Source organism: Molothrus ater, chromosome 2, assembly GCF_012460135.2.
Source record: "Molothrus ater isolate BHLD 08-10-18 breed brown headed cowbird chromosome 2, BPBGC_Mater_1.1, whole genome shotgun sequence".
NCBI lineage: Eukaryota > Metazoa > Chordata > Aves > Passeriformes > Icteridae > Molothrus > Molothrus ater.
The window spans coordinates 73,303,619-73,322,792 of record NC_050479.2 but is presented as its reverse complement, the minus strand read 5'-3'; the positions used below and the strand labels follow the sequence as shown (position 1 = coordinate 73,322,792).

The 19,174-nt window shown below is 36.1% G+C and overlaps 1 protein-coding gene across 1 annotated transcript in view; it reads right to left on the bottom strand.

Moving 5' to 3' along the window:
- Positions 1–19,174, bottom strand: part of RDX (radixin) — a 44,690-nt gene that overhangs the window by 8,987 nt on the left and 16,529 nt on the right. The window contains 13 exon segments of the mRNA XM_036404044.2: positions 1,452–1,612; positions 2,590–2,816; positions 2,819–2,831; positions 3,675–3,767; positions 4,726–4,886; positions 6,974–7,104; positions 7,720–7,883; positions 8,490–8,586; positions 10,049–10,195; positions 10,649–10,732; positions 11,973–12,247; positions 13,562–13,657; positions 18,564–18,647. Of these exon segments, the coding sequence (XP_036259937.1) occupies positions 1,452–1,612; positions 2,590–2,816; positions 2,819–2,831; positions 3,675–3,767; positions 4,726–4,886; positions 6,974–7,104; positions 7,720–7,883; positions 8,490–8,586; positions 10,049–10,195; positions 10,649–10,732; positions 11,973–12,247; positions 13,562–13,657; positions 18,564–18,647 (1,733 nt within the window).

Genomic DNA, 19,174 nt, shown 5'->3' with positions numbered 1-19,174 from the left:
ATTTATGAGTGCATAATATCAAACAGAAAAAAAGCTGAACCATCCTCAGAGAAACCTAGGTTCTTCCACTGTCAATATTTACTAGGGTACTTTAACATAGGGAGTAACTGAAGTCCACATTAACTGTAAAGTTATTACTAAAGTTCAATTTCTAAGCAAATTTCTTAAAAGAGCAGGTTTCCTTTTCAAGAGGGAAAGGACTTAATAATCTGACATCAGATATGACAATTACAATACTAGCTTCACTGAAAACTGAAGCTACAAACACTTTTACTCCAATTCTGGGAAGTTTCATTTTGTATTTGAAACCCAAACTGACTGACACACACATTCTACACCCCTCCCAGAATATAGTATACCAGTGACAGGTTACAGCTTTAAAATACACCAGATGCTTTTACAATTTCAACTCAACAGAAGGCAGTTAGACAGTACTCAGCATTATAAATCCATAATAAAGTAAAATAAAATTATAGGAGTAAGGTCTCCTAGCAATCTTCGATGCTACTGTGTAGTGACAGTCAATTTAAACAGTTATTTTCATGGTGTTTGAAGGACCAGTCATCATGTACATAGTAGTGAGGTAGGATACTGTCCCCTCCCTGGGACTGATGTTTTCATATGCTCCCTTGCCAGAAAGGTCCAGGTCTCCCTACTGCAAATAAAATAATTGCAAGCAAATAGCAAATTAAGCTTTGTTTATTTTTTTCCCTCTTTGCTGCATTGGAACATTTTTCACATCTAAAAGAATCAGCTAGGAAAAGCAATACTTACTCAAGCCTATCAGCAGCCATGTGCTGCCCACAGGTAGTGTTCCATTTAAAAACATTTCCTGGAACTACCACCTGCCATCCAGACCTTTGTGAACAGGTAGGCAAAGAAAACCATCAATGATGACAGGACATGAAACACCAAAGAATTTCACTTGGGGAAAAAAAAAAAAAAAACACAAACACAAAAACCCCCAAAACAAAACAAGAAAAAAACAACCAAAACTGAAAGTGGGCAGTATTAAACTCTTAATGGAGTAGCTACATTGAAAACCAATTTCAAACTTCATACTGAAACAGTACCTATCCAGTTTAGGTACAGTTCCATTCTTCTTTTTTTTTAATGTTTAAGCAATATATACACTTGTCAGTCATTAAATACTTCACACCTGTTTCCAAAGGCGGGTAAAAAACCCAAGCAAACAATGAAACTGAAAACGCAATGGGGAAAAACCTGCTCTTAACCTCCACACCCTCCCCCCACCCAAAACCTAGAGTTAACAGACTGCCTTACTGTTGAATAGCTTCCCCTAAATTTGTCTTCTAGTCACTGTAGTCAACCTGGTATTAAGTGCTTTGGCAAAGTGGGGTGCAATCCATCAAATCTGCAAAGGCCTGCTTTTTTTCTCTGTTGGTGGTTCAGCTTTACGAGGAACATATATGCAAAATACCAGCTCTCACATTGCTTCAAACTCATCAATACGCTGCTTTGTATTGCCTTGTCGGATTTGCCGGAGAGTCTTGTACTTATCGCGGCCTGCTTTAACATTCTCAGCATGAAGGACATCATTTTGTGTTTTCTTGGTTTCATCTCTGGCTTGAGCCAACTCTGAACTTAAAGCCTGTTGAATAAAATATTTGAATTTAAGTGCTTTGACTAATCCTTTAACAGTTCTGGAGTTTCTGATAATAACTATTCTGCAATCTGGATAAGAATTTCTTGAATGCCAACCTATGGAATGCTTGTTGTGCTCCTCAGTAACTCAAGTTGTGAGGTCTATCAGAAGGAATGCAGAAGGACAGATAAGGAGAGCATAGGATTCTTTCCTTACATGAGTGTAAACATCAAACTATATTAAAAAAAGCCTCATACACTATAAAATCCAAGCAGAAAGGGACCAGCAGGATAAAGCAGGAAAACCACCTTATTTTTCAATGTTTCTGTAACTAAAGACTTATCTCCCTCATCTGGTCAGTGACTGACCAAGCAAGAATACTACACATGCATGCTACTAAGACAATGCTGCCAGACAAAGTAGCAGCTTTCCTTTTCTTCTGTTTTCTTCCCAAATAAACATCTTGTAACCAGGAAAAGGGCTACCAGTACTAGAGATTATTATGCTTCGAGGGATAAGACTTACCCTGGGAGGAATTGCTCAGTTTTAGGGAAATAAGAATAACCCAAAATGGGTGTAATTTGAGTTTTTGCATTTACAACACCTATGAGTGACTACAAACAAACATAGATACTACCAAGCAAGTTCATACCACTTAATTAGTTTTGGTATTGAAAAAGGAAAGCATTATGCTTTAACATGCAGAGTTCTGGAAATGATATAATTATTAGAAACATTTACTGGCTAATGCAACAGCATACTTACACTTTAAAGCTATAAAGCACAATCTTACATCCAATCTTGCTATATACTCCATTTCTAGAACACTGTGAATGATACTGGTTGGTAAACTGGTAATAAACCTATTAAATTATAAAGAAGCTGTTTCCTTGGCAGACCATAACATCAGTGAGATTTCTCACAAAAGAAGGATGAAACCCCAAAGCCTGAACTGTGCTGATACAACTATGAATCTTCATTACCTGGAGCTGTTTCTTAACACGTTCATTTTTCTGTGTTTCTGTTACCCGTTCTTCCTCACTCCTGTGATTCATGACACCATCAGAAGACAGTTCTGCACTGGCTTCAGCATTGTTCTCATCATGTTCATCGTGTTCATTCTCTGTTGGAGGAATAACTGGTGGGGGTGGAGGTGGAGGAGGAGCAGACATCACAGATTTCAGTTCTTCTTTGGTCTTTTCCAAGTCTCTTGGGCTGCAAAAGCCTAAATGCAGTAAACAGTACTTAGCATCTTTTTAAATTATTTATCAAAAGTCAGAAAAATAAAAATTTGACATGTTCTCAGACACATGGAACTGTTCTTTATAACTGACATGACTAGCTTACACACTGAAAACTTTCAAATAGAGACAGAGTAAAAACCAGACATGGCTCAAAATAAGCTGTACTAGGGGGACCAGCTATTTCCAGCAGTAGACAAGAGAAGAGCGAAGGAATAGAGAAATCATACCATTTGTTTTCCAACTTTCCTAGCCTCCTGAAATTTAAGACTTAGGAATTTCCTAGATCAAAGGTGATGACTTCAAATTTCATACTTAACCAGAACTTATGAAAATTTGTTCAAACCCTCTTGGAACCCACGCACAGCAACTACTCACATTCCATAGCTAATTATAGATTTTATGAAGAGATACTATTTTGCTTTAAATTTTTGCCCAGCTGCATTTCATGTGCCTTTGTTAACTGTTTTAGTTCAGCCTTCCATCAAATCTCATGATTTTATACACCTTACTCCTGAGGTGTTTTCCTCTCTAACACAAAGCTCCAATCTATTTCACCATCACACAAAAGGAAGCAATTTCTAATCTTTGACCATACCTTTGCGATGAGTCTGCCCCCCCTTCTTGACTACGTAATATCAAGAAATGAGTTAAACAGAAGCATGGGCTGGCTTCAGTAGACTGGAGGACAAAAACCTTTAAGAAAGACTTTTCTGAAGCCTAACAGAAAGGGAGAGATTTGAGCCCATGGACTTCTAGTGAGATTCCCGCACTCATTTCCCTTAGCCCTTTTGAAGTTCTGACTTCACACAGCATGGGCTCATTACTTTGTGCTGCCATTCTGATGCTTCCTCTTCTTTCTTTTTCTTGGCCTCCTCTAGAAGTGCAATCTTGGCTGTGAATTCAGCAATTTCTGCTGCCTGAAACAAACAAAAGAACAAAGAAGAAGTTTTAATTTGGTATCAGTCTGGCTTTGCAGTAGAAGAAAGCAGAGCCTTTGCTATGATCCAGCTTGAAAATTTAGTTATCATCCACCACTTCTCTGTGAAAAATAGAAATTTTAAGCATACATGACAAAGGGAATGAATCAGAGTGCTCTTGCCTAACAGAGATATGTCCAGGAAAAAAAATATTTCTCTTCTGCACTTCCAAAGCTTGCTGGGAAACAGCAAGCTGTCATTACAAACTAGCATTTCAGGCTGTTTCAGTCTAATACAACTTTAATGGTCCCACCATTAAGACTATGAATCTGGATCATAATCTCAGTACTATTAAGCTAAATCTTGCCATCAGAATTATGTGCCAAGTTTACAGAAGATCAAGAGCTCATCAAGAGTTGAGAAATAATTTATTCTATTTTCATGCCTTTCTTGATTATTATGCACAAATCTTGAATTAGAAGTAGTCTAACACAGTGTGAGAAGACACTGCAAACACTGGCAAGAGAAGAGGAAAAGCAACAAAAATACCCCAACAAATCCCAGTGTCACCAACTCTCCACCATCACCAACAAGCTTCAGAACAAACCTGCCTCAGAGAATAAGCTTCCCAAAGGGCTGCAGAAGGAAGCTACTCTGGTGCTCAGCTGGATAAGCCTGAGACTATTAGAAAGAGAGTGTAATAAGTGTTGTCAGTCTGAAAGGTGGTGGTCATCTTTTAATCTCCTAGAGATCCAGAGTTTCATTTTTGCCTTGCAAAGTAGTGGCAAGTCTAATGCAGTTTTCTAAAACAGTTCCCACAACACTCTTTAACAGTATCTCAAGTACTTTTGTGTTTCAATGTACTTCTTCATTTGACATAATCAAAGGTAAAGGCAAAATTTTCAACTGTCTTTTCCAATTTTAATCCTACTTTGAAGAAAAAAATAAAGTTTCTTACTAGCTGCTCCTGGTTCTTCATTTGATCAGCTGCCTGCTTGGCTAGAGCAGCTTTGGCTACTTCAGCTGCTCGACGCTCTTTTTCCAGGCGTTCTGCTTCCTCTTTTGCACGCTTCCGTTCTTGATCCAGTTCTAGAGCTCTTCGAGTCTGCTCCTCTAGCTCTGCCAAGAGGAAGGTTTGCAGACAAGGTATCACTACCCAGCTCTTCCTCAAATGTATCACAGATACCAGCTGTAACATGCCCAAAATAAAGTAACCTAGAACACTAACCAAGATTTACAAGACCACCTCAAGCTAAGAAAAGCTATTGAGCACGTTACCCAGAGCTCTGTTCCATGTCTGGTTTCTCCCCCACTTTAAGATATTCTTTGGATACTTCATCTCACCTGACATTTCTGACAGCCTAGTGTTTCAGAAAAGTGTCACTCCACTGATAAAAGTAAAAACCCAAATACAGGTACATATACATGCACATGCTCCTACCGTGAGGATACTTCATGTACATTTAATCACTCTCTTAAAGAAAGCAAAACAACTCTTCGTATTGAAATGCCTGACAGATTCCTTAATTGCAGCTGAAAATTTAACCACATGCCTCCAGCAAAATTACTTAAGACCCACTGGAAGGGTCAGAAAAATTCTTTGTATATCAGAGGAGGAAAATTTTATATCAAGGGAGAGATAATAGCTGTCCAGCTGCCTGCGTAGCAAAATATTGAAATCTAAAGGACAGAACCCTTAAGTGAAATAGGAAGAAGTAATAATCTAGAAGTACTGCAAGGTTAGGTTTACACAGACAAAATTATACTCCTCCCCAATGAGAAAAACTAGATGACTATGAAAAAAAGTCTTTCTAAAGTTCTTTGCTGGTTCTAGTGATAAGATTTCTGCTATGATCTTGGCTAGGCAGAGCTTTCATAGACTCCTCCAATAGAAAACCTAAACAACTATTCTTTTTTCCCAACAATCCATTTGCCTTCACCACAAGCTTTAATACTATAAAAGCACCTCCCCAGATATGCTGACACATGCTTCATCTTTGTACTTCTAGTGTTACGTAGAAATGTGACCATTATTCTTCAGTTGGGTTCCCAGGCCTACTACTACAGTTATAAAATTAAATTAACAGCATCACAAGTATGTGGGGTTCTACAAATCAGTACCTAAAAATTAAATAAAATAAAATTATTTAAAAACACTACTCAAACAAATCTTCATATGAAGACGGAGAACACAAAACTAACACAGACCATTTATATAAAGACTTTTCCACGTGCGCAAAGAAAGCTAAAAAGACCAGCAACACATTAACATTTTGTATTGCATCAGAAATTATGCTATATTGCTCACAAAGTTATGAGAAAATGCATATTGTCAAACCTTCAGAATTACTCTGACACTGTTCTGTCCTGGGCAAAATAGCTCTTCCTAAACAATTCCACAGCACAATTAGAGTGTTACTTGTCTGGATGTGTCCAACCTGTTCTGCATTGAAAGACTGAAAAACGCAGGGGTAGAGCTGGAGAGCAGTGCCAGGCATATGCAATTTATTTGCATAGAGTTAACCAGAGATTGTCTCTATGATGCTTGAAGCCAAGGGTTAAGAAAAGAAAGGAGCAACAAAACTTTTATGAATGTGAACCACACCTGAGTAGGGAAAAAAAAAAAAGAACATGGAGAGGAGGGACTGGGAAATCATGGAGGCAGGGACTCTACAGGGTGAATAAACACAAAGAACTGTGATTGGTGAAACCTACATGTTTTGTCACTCATGTCTGACAATTTCTCAAATCTTACAAGGGAATAGGAAAGGAGGAAGGAACAAGGAATTTCCAAATTAAAAGCTAAATTCAACAAAATCCTAGAGAAAGTACTTTGAATCTTCCCCTCTAATTTCCCTGCTCCCTTCAACTCCAGGTGTTCAGCACTTTGAGCATTTCATAATTCCGAGTTGAAGTGTGTATGCATTAATTTTCTTTTTACTAAATCAAAACTTTTGCTACACTAGAAATTGGTTTTATATTAAAAAGATACAGACAAAAGCACACACACTGTCATTTAAACACTGAAAAAGAATATCTCTCATATCAAATAGAACACCACTAAATTCTTGCCACTATTAGTAAAATAAACTTAGCCCCCCCCCAAAGTACCAAAACACACTTTTGACATAGAAAAAGAATTGTGGAATTGAAGGACCCAGCTAAACTAAACACTGTCACTAGATTTAAGAAATCTATGACCTCACCTTTCTGAGCTTTCATTGTTTGCTCCTCAATTTGTCTTAAGCGCTCCATTAATTCCTCCTTTTCACGCTCTATTCTTTCCTTTTCCTTTTCTGCTATCTCCCTTTTTTTCTTCTCATTTTCTAATTGTGCTCTGAAAAAAAATAGTGAAAAGGTTTTTTCTTTACTCTCCAACATATTAAATTATACTCTTTGGGTGCAGGTAGCCAATTTTTCTGTTTACTCAGCTAGCAGGAAGGACAATTTTAAATACTTCTAATCCTTTTTCTGCTTCAAAATACTGTAGAGAAGAACAATTTATGAAGAGGACTGATAATCAACCTTGGTTATGGCTCAACATGTAAATCTAGAATTATATCTGCATTTTGGGCATTATGTTTCATCTGGGCTAGAAATAGCAACAGTATTTTTTAAATACATTCAAGGTAAGCCAGGACATTCTTCACTGAACTTGCTTAAAGGGTTCACTCATAGAGTATAAAATTCCCTACGAATCAAGCAACAGAGAGGTAAGAATTGCACAAAATACATAACAGGAACAACAGTACAACTACTATTACTGTGCTGGAAGCTTAAGAAAGATACGCTTTTATATTAAGACAGGGGAGCCATGCCAATTCACAAACCTGCTTACATAGTGCAGAAAGAAAAGCAGTTCTCTTTTCTAGAATCCTAAGATATACTATATTCTATGACTTCTTAATAAGGTAGAATTTTTTTTTTTGTTTCATGGAAGTTTTTTAATTACCTTTCCAATTGTTTCTGATGTTTCTCTTCTCTAGCTTGGGCCTTCATCTGTTGCACTTCAATTGTATCAGGTTTCCTCCTCCTCATGTACAATTCATGATTTCCCATACACAGTGCCAAAATTCGCTTGTTAATTCTCAGACGGGGTGCATAAAAAACAAAATCCTAAGAAAAAAGTTATTCCAGTGTATCCATTAGCCTAAAAAAACACACTTAGACAGGATTCAAAACATTACTGCATTCTTGCATTGGTTAAATGAAAACTTACAAGTATTTTGATATTTTGAGCAAGTGAACACCATAATCTATAAACCTAGTTACTGTCAGAGACTTAAATTCAAAATTGTGCCTTGAACACTCCAGGAATTAGCTGGTTTATATAAAATATTAATTTCTTTTTTTAATGATACTATTCTCTATTCTATTCTGAAGTCATTTGACCTAGAAAGTCTCATGAAATTTGCTGTTTTAATTTAAAAAAAGCAAAAAGAAAAGGTAGAGAATTTACCATCTTATGCTGTCTTTTCAATGCATCACAGAGTATTAGTTGACATAAAACCCCGCAACAATTTAGGAGTATCAATGAGAAGGAAAAGAGAGAAAATAAACATACCATATTTCAAAATGAACATTTTCTTTTGATTACTGACTATTCTATCAGTAGAAGTAGTAAATGTCACCACTATTTACTCATGCCTTAATGCCAGAACAAGTCCCTGCAGACTTAAATCTCTTCATACAGCAAGTGATGCTATTGTACACACTACTTACAGGGGCCTTTTTGTCAATTGGCTTTATGACAAATTTTTTGTCATTAAATGAGATGTTTCTTATTTCGCTCCAAGGAAAACCAATCTTGGGTGTTAGCCTTCAGAGAGAAGAAGTTCTCATTAGAAGCAGCAAGGATGTGCACTCTATATACACATGAATTCAATAAGGCTTCTGTCTGTACCATTCTCACTACTACACGTAGCTACATTTAGAATATTACATTTACAACACTATATTTTAGTGTGAACATTAACAACAGTTCAAGCATATTTTGGTAGATTTTTCTTTTTCCAAATATTCCATCAAATTAATTACATTTTAATAAATTACTTGGCATCGTAACAATAGAAATTTTGATTTGACTTATTCTACTACTATTACCTAGATGCTAAACATCATGATCATGTACTCATTCCTTATATGGCATTGGTAACTGTATTTCCACTTGAAATCGAGTAACTACTGAAATGTGAGAAATTGCCATTCCAAATACTGAAATTAAAGTAAGTTTCAGCCATGCTGTACTTCCGTTTAGCTCAGATTTGTGATCTTACATTTTCAGAATTCAAGTTAAATTTACTTCCCTTGCATCTTAAGTAAAACACATTAAATTCAGAAATTGTTACAATGTTACGCATCAACTGCATAACAGTAAATATTTTTCTGTCAGCACAGACTTTTTTTTTATTCATATTATCTTAATTATAAATATCAGAAAATATTTTAAGTATTTGATTGCTAACATCAGGAGACAGGAAATACCAAAAAATTGCCTCATAACTCAATCTGATCTGAACATTTTGAATATTTCCTGCTTTCAGGAGTTATATTGCCATCTAATGGCAATTAAGGCTTACAGAATTTTGTTACAGAGTATATACATCTAAAGTTGACTGCTCCCATCTGGAATTTGACCTATCATGTGTAACTTCAAATCACTGTGAACGGTCTGTTGACATGAGATACTACTAACAAGTGCTTGTAAAGAAAGAAAAGAGCAAGTCTGTTGTTCTATTTCCAAATTCTTCATATTTCCCACATTTCAGCTCTTCCCTCTTCAAGTAGAAGAGATGATGTGATCTTTTTATCAGGACACATGATGACCTATTTTCTTTGGTGTCTAAAAGGTTTCACTTTTAAATATCTAAGTTTTTCATGCTCCAACATCTATACTCCCCATTATGGCTCTTACAAATGTTTCTCATTAAATACATTGCTTAGCTTTAAAATGTCCTTTTCATCCTGACCCAAGGGAATGTTTTGAGTGAAAAGTACAGGAAGAAATCATATAAAGATGGTCTAGCATAGTAATTCACATAAAGCAATGTAAATTTAAACTTCCATAGAACTGCTCTTCCTTTCCCTCCTTTTACTTCCCTAATCTTTAAAATTCAAACATTCTGGCAGTTAATTTCTCTCTCTCTTTTTCTATCTCTTACATAGATTAGAAGGAGAACCTGTTTTGCCAGATCTTACTGAACACACAGTAAGGTGGGGGTTGTACAATCTCAGATAGCAACTCCCAGTACAGAACTGCAAAATGAGTATTTCCCACTTACTTATCATCGTGCTCATAAATATTCAGACCCAAAGCATCAACTCCTAGCCACAATTCAGTTCCTTTTTTATTCTTTATTTCGAAATAGTTGACTCCATACATTTCCAAGTCTTGTGCTATCTTAAGGTATTCCATCATAGAATCTTCCCTGATGAAGAAGAAAAATTGGTATAGTTTAGACAACAAATCATAAGTACAATGTAAGAATAAGGGAACTACAGAAAAAACAGCTGGGGTAAAATTAGTTATGAATTAAATCTCTCTCTAAAATAGTTTGACTCATCTACCTTTAAGAGCTCTACATTCCAATATCAAAGTAGAGTCCAATCATTGCACTTTGTCTTTCTGCCCCATGAGTTAAGCAAATACTAAATGTATTTTAGAGGCAGGCAACTGTGGATGAAGGCAGCCTTACCAGTTGACAGCCTTACCAGAAATCATGTAGGTAAACCAACAACCTAGCTGGAAACTCAACTCTCATGGAAGTCCTTCATAACTACCTACCTTGGTCAGTATAAAAGAAACATTTGCCAAACAAATACCTCCCAAAATACATCCTAATAATAATGAAAGGTGTCGTGAACATTTTTTACATAATTACCTTAACATTCCCCTGTGCTCTTCATGCCAGTTCTGTATTCTTTCTTCCCACTGTTCTTTTGTCAGTTTGTGCTGTTCTAACACACTGTGAATAGAAATTGTTGCTCTTAAACGACACTGACAACAAACTTAACCTCTTCTGTTGCATCGCACAACATATGCTTTAACTGAATAAACTTAAAAGATGACTTCCTATATACGGCTCATATTTTCAGCACAGAAACAGAGACTTTGTATTTCAACAAATTCCCTTCTAATTTCTATTTCCAAATCAGAAGGGAATTTGTATTTCCAAATTCCCAAACTAAAACACTGAGAAAGTCACCTCTTTTTTCTTGGTATTCTATATTCTTTGTAATATAAAAGTCACACCATTGCATACCTCAGCTAAGTCATAAAATGCAATGTTTACAACAGCTGAAAATGCACACCTATAGAATCTTCTGGCAACAATGCTGCAAATTAATCTCTAGGTGTACAAAGATACACCCAAGCTTTCATTCTGCTGTCATTTGAAAGAAAAGGTAAGACATTACAACAAATCAGCAGACAACCTTGTTGAGGGTTTCTTTTTTGTGGTTTTGGGTTCTTTATATTTTTCCTTTATGAATAAAATCAATAGGGAAGCAGCTTCAGAAAGCTATGTAATGTTAAATCTACAAGAGGCTGCGATGATGGAATTATATTTTGGCCTACTGGAACTTTCAGCATAGTACTGCAGCAAGAAATCAAATGCATATGATAACTTTATTATGCTTTCCAAATTCCATGCACCCAGCATTTCAGGTGTTTGTGGAGAAGCTGTTTTAAAGGATAATTAAAAGATCATCTGAGCATTTGTCTACTGAAAAGGAGCACCTTAAGCATACAAATTTGTGTTGTACACAAGCACTGCAATATATTTTATTTGCAGTACACTTACTTTCAGGAAATTATTGTCATTTAAGTGTGTAGAAACATGAAAACTGAAGAAAAGGAGAGAGTATCAAATTAATTTTAGTTACTTCTGAATTGGAGTATTTTGATTTTAATTTGGCAGAAGCAGCCTCCACTAACATTAAATTATTTTGGAATACTTTGGAAATGTGTAAAATTAAATCTGTGCAGATGTTTGTGGACAGGACAGGAAATACATGTCAAGAAACATGCGGCTGTGATGCTTCTTCATTAAAGTCTAAATCAGGATCTCTAAATTTTACTAGCAAAAAGAGGAACTCTAAGAAAGCCACTATTAAATGCATGTTATCACTTAATATTTTATTTATAAAAAATGTGCTTTAGTTAAGTTTATGTGCACCATTTGGTGCAAAACCCATCTCACTCACCGCTGGGGGAGAAGCCGGTCATTGGCTAGGTAGCCCAGCTTATGGATCTCCTTACTGTAATCTCCATACTTGGACTGGACAGCATAGGAAGCCAGAAGAACTGCAGTTTCTGGTGGGCAATATATTTCATCATTTAAGATTGACTCTTTGACTTGCAGGAAGAAAAGTCTCTGAGTTATTTCCTGAATTAATTCTTCAGATACATCCTCTGGAAAAAACTTGGCCCTGAACTTAAACTGCAAAGGATTTTCTTTCCGTACATCTTGCTGTGTTACCTGAGGGAGAGGAATAAAGAGAAAAATAAACAGAGCACTAAATGGTAAATTAAATGTGATTTAATAGTACTTAAGTCTTTAGCTTCTCTACACTGAACCCCACAGTTTCCATGCAAGCCCACTGCAGAACTCACTGAAAGGTTCACATGGCGCAAACAAGTTTGTCAATTTGAATAAACCAGACAATTCTGAAATACTACTTACAGGCTGATTAAGTTGTTTTTTGGTGGTTTTTTGTTTGTTTGGTTTTTTTTTGTAGGCTTGTGTGAATTTTTATTTATCACAATAAAGATCTGGAAACTAAGAAGCTGCAAGAAATTAAAAAGATCAAAACTATATCCAAGGATGATTTGCAGGAAGGAATAAATTAGGGTCTAACAACAGTTCTTCAGCAAGAACTACAGCACATTTCTTCAACGTGAGTATGGAGTTGGATTCTTTAAAAGTGTTTCAACTATTGAAATAAATATATGTGCTTTGTTCCTGTCTCTGTGTATCTGTAGCACTACAATGTTTATTGTGCATGAAACAAGACACATATGAAATTCTAAGAGACAGATTTGGTGGTTGGCAGGCTTAACTGACTGGATTTTCCACAGAGGAGAAGCAAAGATTACATAAGTGAAGACAGTGGGACTCGCTCCTAAAACCCACCCAATTTGCCTCTTAATATTGAAGATAAAAAAGGTATTCTTGATTAGTTTGAAATAAAAAACAAGTATCTCCATTCTAAACAGTGGCATTAACAAATAATCTGACAGCCAATATTAAAATAAGAAGTGACTATTCAAATTCACAAATACAATTTAAAGTAAAATGAACCAGTTCCCAGTAACTGGGAGATACAAGGTACTCAACGCCGTTTGGGAAAAAAAATATTATCCTACAGTCTACCTATCAGATACCTAAATTTTAGAAGCAGATTATTTTGCCTTATTTAATGATTCATAGCTGTATGCATACAAATTCCTGAAGCTCAAATACTTTCATACACACGCCTGAACTGTAAAACAATAATTCTATTATGTTCTGCTACATGAAAATGGGACAATCATATGAATTCAACTTTTCTTAATGCATGCATGCATGCATTCCACAGTACTGGAAACTATCTCCTCAAATTAAATAATGATGCAGCTTTGCATATTCTTTATAACTAATCTAACTTAACACTATTTTGTCATTTAAAGCACACAAAAAGCAATTTCTCAACTAAATTTGAAGCCAGCCATACCTCACTTAAGATATTAAATCAGCAAAGCTTATACAATATATTCAAACTGTACACTTGGCTAAATATGAGGGAATTGTTACCTTTTTATTTAGCTTCAGCCAAGTTGAGTAGCCTTTGCTGTCCACGTACTGCAGCCCAAAAAACCAGACTTCACGAAGACCAACAGTTTTCACCACCTAAAGATAAATGAGCCATAATCATCACTACAATACATTTTTTTAACTGGCATTGTGTAGCTTAATAAAGCTACGTGAACAAACTGAAATGTAATCAAGTCTTACAAGAAAAAAAAAGATTAAATAGTAGCAAAACATCAAGTTCAGAGAACCCCAGAGTTCTAAATAAACTCAAACGCTCCAAGCTATCAGCTGGAGCGTGCAGCCCACTGTGTAGATCAGCACCTGAGGAACAGAAGGTAGTAACAGGACCCTGAGGTTATAAAGCACATCTGGGAAGTGACCTGCAGCCCTATGGGGAAGTGAGTAAACTTCAGCAGAAGACAACTGGTAAAATGATAATAAAGAGTAATATTTGTGAACAAGTATGACGTAATGAGGATGAACTGCTTCCTTCAAATAGTTCTGCCATCTTCTAAGAGTTAATGATAAAAGGGGTAAGGATGATCTCCTAATTTAACATACATGACTTTCCTGTAAGATTTCAGATCAGGTCTACCACCAAAAACTACTAAAAAACAAAATTGTCCTTGACTAGAGGAAAGGCTGTTTTATGGATACACTGCTTAAAAAGATGGACAAAAATCACAAGCTGTTTTCAATTTCACAAGAATTGTAGCGCAACCACAAGGGAAGTCTCCCAGGACTTCAAAAAAGGATGAAAATGATGTGACAAAAATCTGCTGTAAAAAACCTTACAGAAAGATCTGTGAGTAACAGTAAAAAGATGAACCTCAATAAAAGATCATATTCAATAAAAGCAAAACACTGTACATAAAAGATAACAATTTAAATTATGTGAACAAAGTTCTAGTTGTAAAGCAAAAAGGCAAGAAAGCTATTACATTACTATGCACATGTATGGTATTCACAAATCTCTAATTCTACATAAGGACTGATCACATCAACTTATAAAAAAGGATGCTGTAGCAATGGAAATGTGTCACAAATGTTGAAAAGAATGACCAGTGACTTGGAACATTTTTGGCATAGCTAAGACAAACTAGGGCTACTGACAGAGAAATAAGGAAGGCTATGATAAAGGTCTATAAAATTTGCATGGCATGTAGAAGGAAAATAGGGAATGATTGTTCATTATTTCTTATAACGTAAGAATCAAGAGAATCAACAGAAATCATGACATAGCAGGCTCAAAGCAAACAAAAAGAAGCACTTTTACTACAGAGTATAATGAAACTGTGGAACTGTTTACAAGTCTTTTGCACAGCAAAAGCATATGTGGATTTAATAAGCAATTAATCAGAAGGGTCCAGCAAAGACTATTAAATGACTGTAAACTCTGGCTCCAAAGATCACGTATGGTAGTACTTACATATGTCCTCAGGTTGGACCATGGTGCCAAGCTGCTTTACTGAAGGCTGTTTTATGGAAGCATTCAGATGCATGTGAAGTAAATAGAATTTTACACATAGATCCTCCTCCATTTTAAAGTAGTACTATCGGGTTGCAAAATTAAGATTTTGAAAATTAGAAAATGTCATAAAGTAACTATGCAAACTTACTTCTGCTGCCTTGCATATTTGAATAATCACTTAACAACCATTCGAGTGTGCACATTTTTCCTCCTTTATCATTTCACCATCAAACTCCAAAGCACAAAATGCACAATGTTTGTGGATCCAACCTGATTGATGCCTTGACTGAGTATGGTTATTTCCTCTAGAATTTCCACATCATTTACTTTAGATCATAAGAAATGCTTAGAACAGGTCTATATATTACTAGTATGGTCCCAAGCAGCATTAAATTTGGTGCCCCAATTCAAGAATTTCAGACCTGCTGTTTCTTTTGGCACAGATCTCCTATACAACACTGATCAAACTACTTATGGCTTTATCAGATGACTGAGAATGCTCTTTACCCAGCAGCTGTCCAAGCTGAGCCCTTGTACCTTATCAGCTCTCTGAGCTGCACAGAACTGCAGATGCTCAACAGCTCTGCCCATAAGGCATAAGGAGACATGGGCATAAGTGCTTATGCTCACGTCAAAACATTTTGCTCTCAACCCACTAACTATGGCCCTGAGATGCACATGATTTAAATACATACAACCTGGGTACAGCAATGCACAGCTACACAAGTTTGCAAAATCAACACTAAAACCAGCAGAACCCACAAATAAGGAAAAAGCATTGCCTACACTGCCTCTCAGCTCAAAGGAAAGAAATAACCTTTCTGAAACTTTATACCGAGATAATACATGCACTTCTGCACTGCAGTAGCATGCTAATGAAAAGGTGGTAGAGAATGAAAAACTTAGGAGTTTGATTCTGGCCCAAAATTCTATTAAGTAGCTTCAGGCAAGTGTTCATCCCATCTGTAAAACAGATTTATCCACCATCATATCCTACAACTTGACTATTAATAGGGAATAAAAACTTATCAGAGGAGAAAAGCAACCTGAACAATGTATGTTTGGGCAAATCACAACATACACATTAGACCACAAGGATTTCATATCGTCACCTTCCACAAGATTGTAAAGAAGGCTTTGGAGACATCTGGGAAGGACAATGGAAAAAGGATAAAGGAAAATTACAACATTAAATAAAGGAGACAACCCTCACATTCCTTCTGAATGGCAGCTACAGTCAACGAAAAGCTACTAATGCACAGTGCTAACGAAACAAAACAGCTCCCCCACAACTACCACTAGTGTGGGGAAACATCCTCACAGGGTTCTTCCTCTCTCAGGGAAGCTACAGATGCTTAACTGGTTGACTAGAGGAGGACAGATCCCCTCTTGCATGTTCTGACCAGAGACAGGATAGACAGAGGGACCAATGATAAGTATGTTAGTACACCTTCTGAAATGCAAGTAATTAGAAAAAAAAAAAGGTTGTGCAATAAAGAAGTAGTTTACTGAGTTTGACAATGGAAGAGAAAAGAGATAGCCACAGATTTCAAATGCTGCATTCTTGCCTGCTAGCAGATGAGGATGATGAGAACATACATATGGAAGTGGAAACAAATGAACAACTCCAGAAAATGCCAATTAAAAGCCTAAAAGAACACTGGCTGGTAAAAGATTGAAAGGTCATTCACCAAAAATGTAGGGGAGCACTAAATAACAGCTGAATCCATGGAGAGGTTTTTTTCTGCAAGCAATAACCAACTTGCTTGTCATATTCACCACTTCTGCATAAACCTTGAGGGCCAATCCTTTCAGTAACAGTGCTATTCAATTCTCTTTCTATAGAGAAACAAGGTAACTTTTTGTCTGGAAATTTCATGCTGGTTTCACAATACAGTTCAGCTCTTGATGTTACATGGTGGAACTCACACGTGAATTTAAGATCAGACTAAAAAGCGTTTCTCACACACAACTACCCTGGTTGATTTTTCTTGACCTAAATTTTTTTTTCAGTTTAAAGCTCCAGAGGTAAGAATTGGTGTGATGTCAAACACCACACAGAGAACTGAGGAACAAAGAAGACAGCATGACAACAAATTCAAAACTGTATCTTTGTTTGCTGTTTGCAAATGCTCCAATTTGGATGAGCCTGATTACCTGGGCACAAGACATTACACAGCAAAATGTCACCCCACCCAACAGTGAATGGCATAAGATAGCAAAGACTGGCAAAAGACAAGTAACAGCTTGAGCCTTCTATGCCACAGAATACCATACTTTTATTTGATGATGGTGATGCTGGTTAGACAAAAAGCAAGACAGCCTCTTTTTTCAAGAAGTGTTTTTAAGAGTCATGAAGTTTATTCTTATGTAGGGGCTGAAGACCTACTTCATTGGTATACCCATATACTGCTACTGATGTTAGAGAAAAGGGCAGGCTGTAAGTGTTAAGAGTCAGTAATTTCAAACAAAAACTGCAAAGGCGATTTCATTCATCTAAAAGTTCAGTATTAAAACAATAAACATTCTCTTCTTTTCAATTTATATAATAAGACATTTAATTGACTCTAAAAGGTCAACTAAAAGTTTAAAGAACTTTTTTGATGTGTTACTTTCTCTTAGTACTCATCATTGCGTATTTCAAGCATCTATAGTGGAATGGACAGAAACAACTACTAGGCAGAACTGTTGATCTACTTAAACTATTTTTGAAGGGTAATTTCAGATATTTCCAGATTTCCTAAATAAAGGCATACATTTTGGATCTAGATAATAAAACATATTTATTGGTATCTTGTTGGAAAACAACATAACACATTGACAGGTCGTGACTATTTTTAAGGTTTCCTCAAACACCCCACAACACAGCTCAAAAAACTTGTTTCAAGATTCTGAAGACTAACATCACATGAGTGCAAGAACAGCCCTGTTTAAGAAATTGTTCACTTGGTCCATTTGACTGATGTATAACACACCATCAAGTGACAGTGTGTAGCTGTGATAGAATAGTTGAAAATGATGACCTTAATGTGCTTGTGGTCTGCAAACCTTTCTTCCTTTTCTTTTTGTTTTAAACATAAAGTCCAAACTGGTTCACAGGACAACAGTATTTAGTTCTACCATTTGGGAAGTGAAAAAACATCTTACAGTATTTATTGCTGGAAAGCAATTGTGTTACCTTTCATTAATGAACTTACTGTTACATACATATTTCTAAAATACGCAATTCTATCAACTATATTGCTGTAGCAATTACAATATTATTAGACATAAAAACCACAATTAACTTCAAAGCAGTCCTGTACGCAATTTATCCAAAGGCTCACTGGTACCGTATTTAGAGAGTTGTCTTTGAATTCAATGTGTTCCAGGAGAAGTAATGAGGAAATTCACACTAACTCAGAGCCTAGCTTAGATAACATAAGGAAAGCAGTCTGTACATGAGAACACTACCACTTTTTCAGACTATGCCTTAATAACCACAATACTCTTATGTGCTTGCACTTATATACATAGAGACATGTAAGTTACCTGGTCAAAGAGCTGCTTGCCTGTTGTATTGGGCTGGATGGCAAATTCCAACTCTGCATCCATTGTGGTTACTCTGACATTGATCTACAGAATAAAAGGAAACATTTAAATCATACTGTAACAGTGTAATGCTTCCATAGCCTTTAAGTTCAACATTTTAATGGTCTTGTGTACACACAGAACATAGCAGTAAGAAAAACAGAAAATTTCAATCTAAAAACTTTCTCATCGTTATTTAGTCTACAAGCATAATCAGCATAGTACTTACCCATAGATTGGAAGGTTAAATTAGAGAACAAAGCTCAAAATTAATTTTATGGGAAAGCTGACATTACTACTGAACAGCTGAAGAACATTGGGATATTGAGCTACTGGGCACTATCTTTCAGAGGGCTTCTCAAATGCATGCAAAAGAAAAAGTTCTTGGTCACATATATGTCATTTTAAGGTATTTATGCCTAGCAATATAAAAAGACAAGCAGCCTCCTGCTTACCATTTCTAAAATCAAGCAGTTTGGTGGTCAAAGTAGGCACTTTGACCAAGCTCTAGGACTAGACCTTGTTGTACATCTCAGGACAGATAAGAAGCAGGTTTTCACCAATGGAAAGAA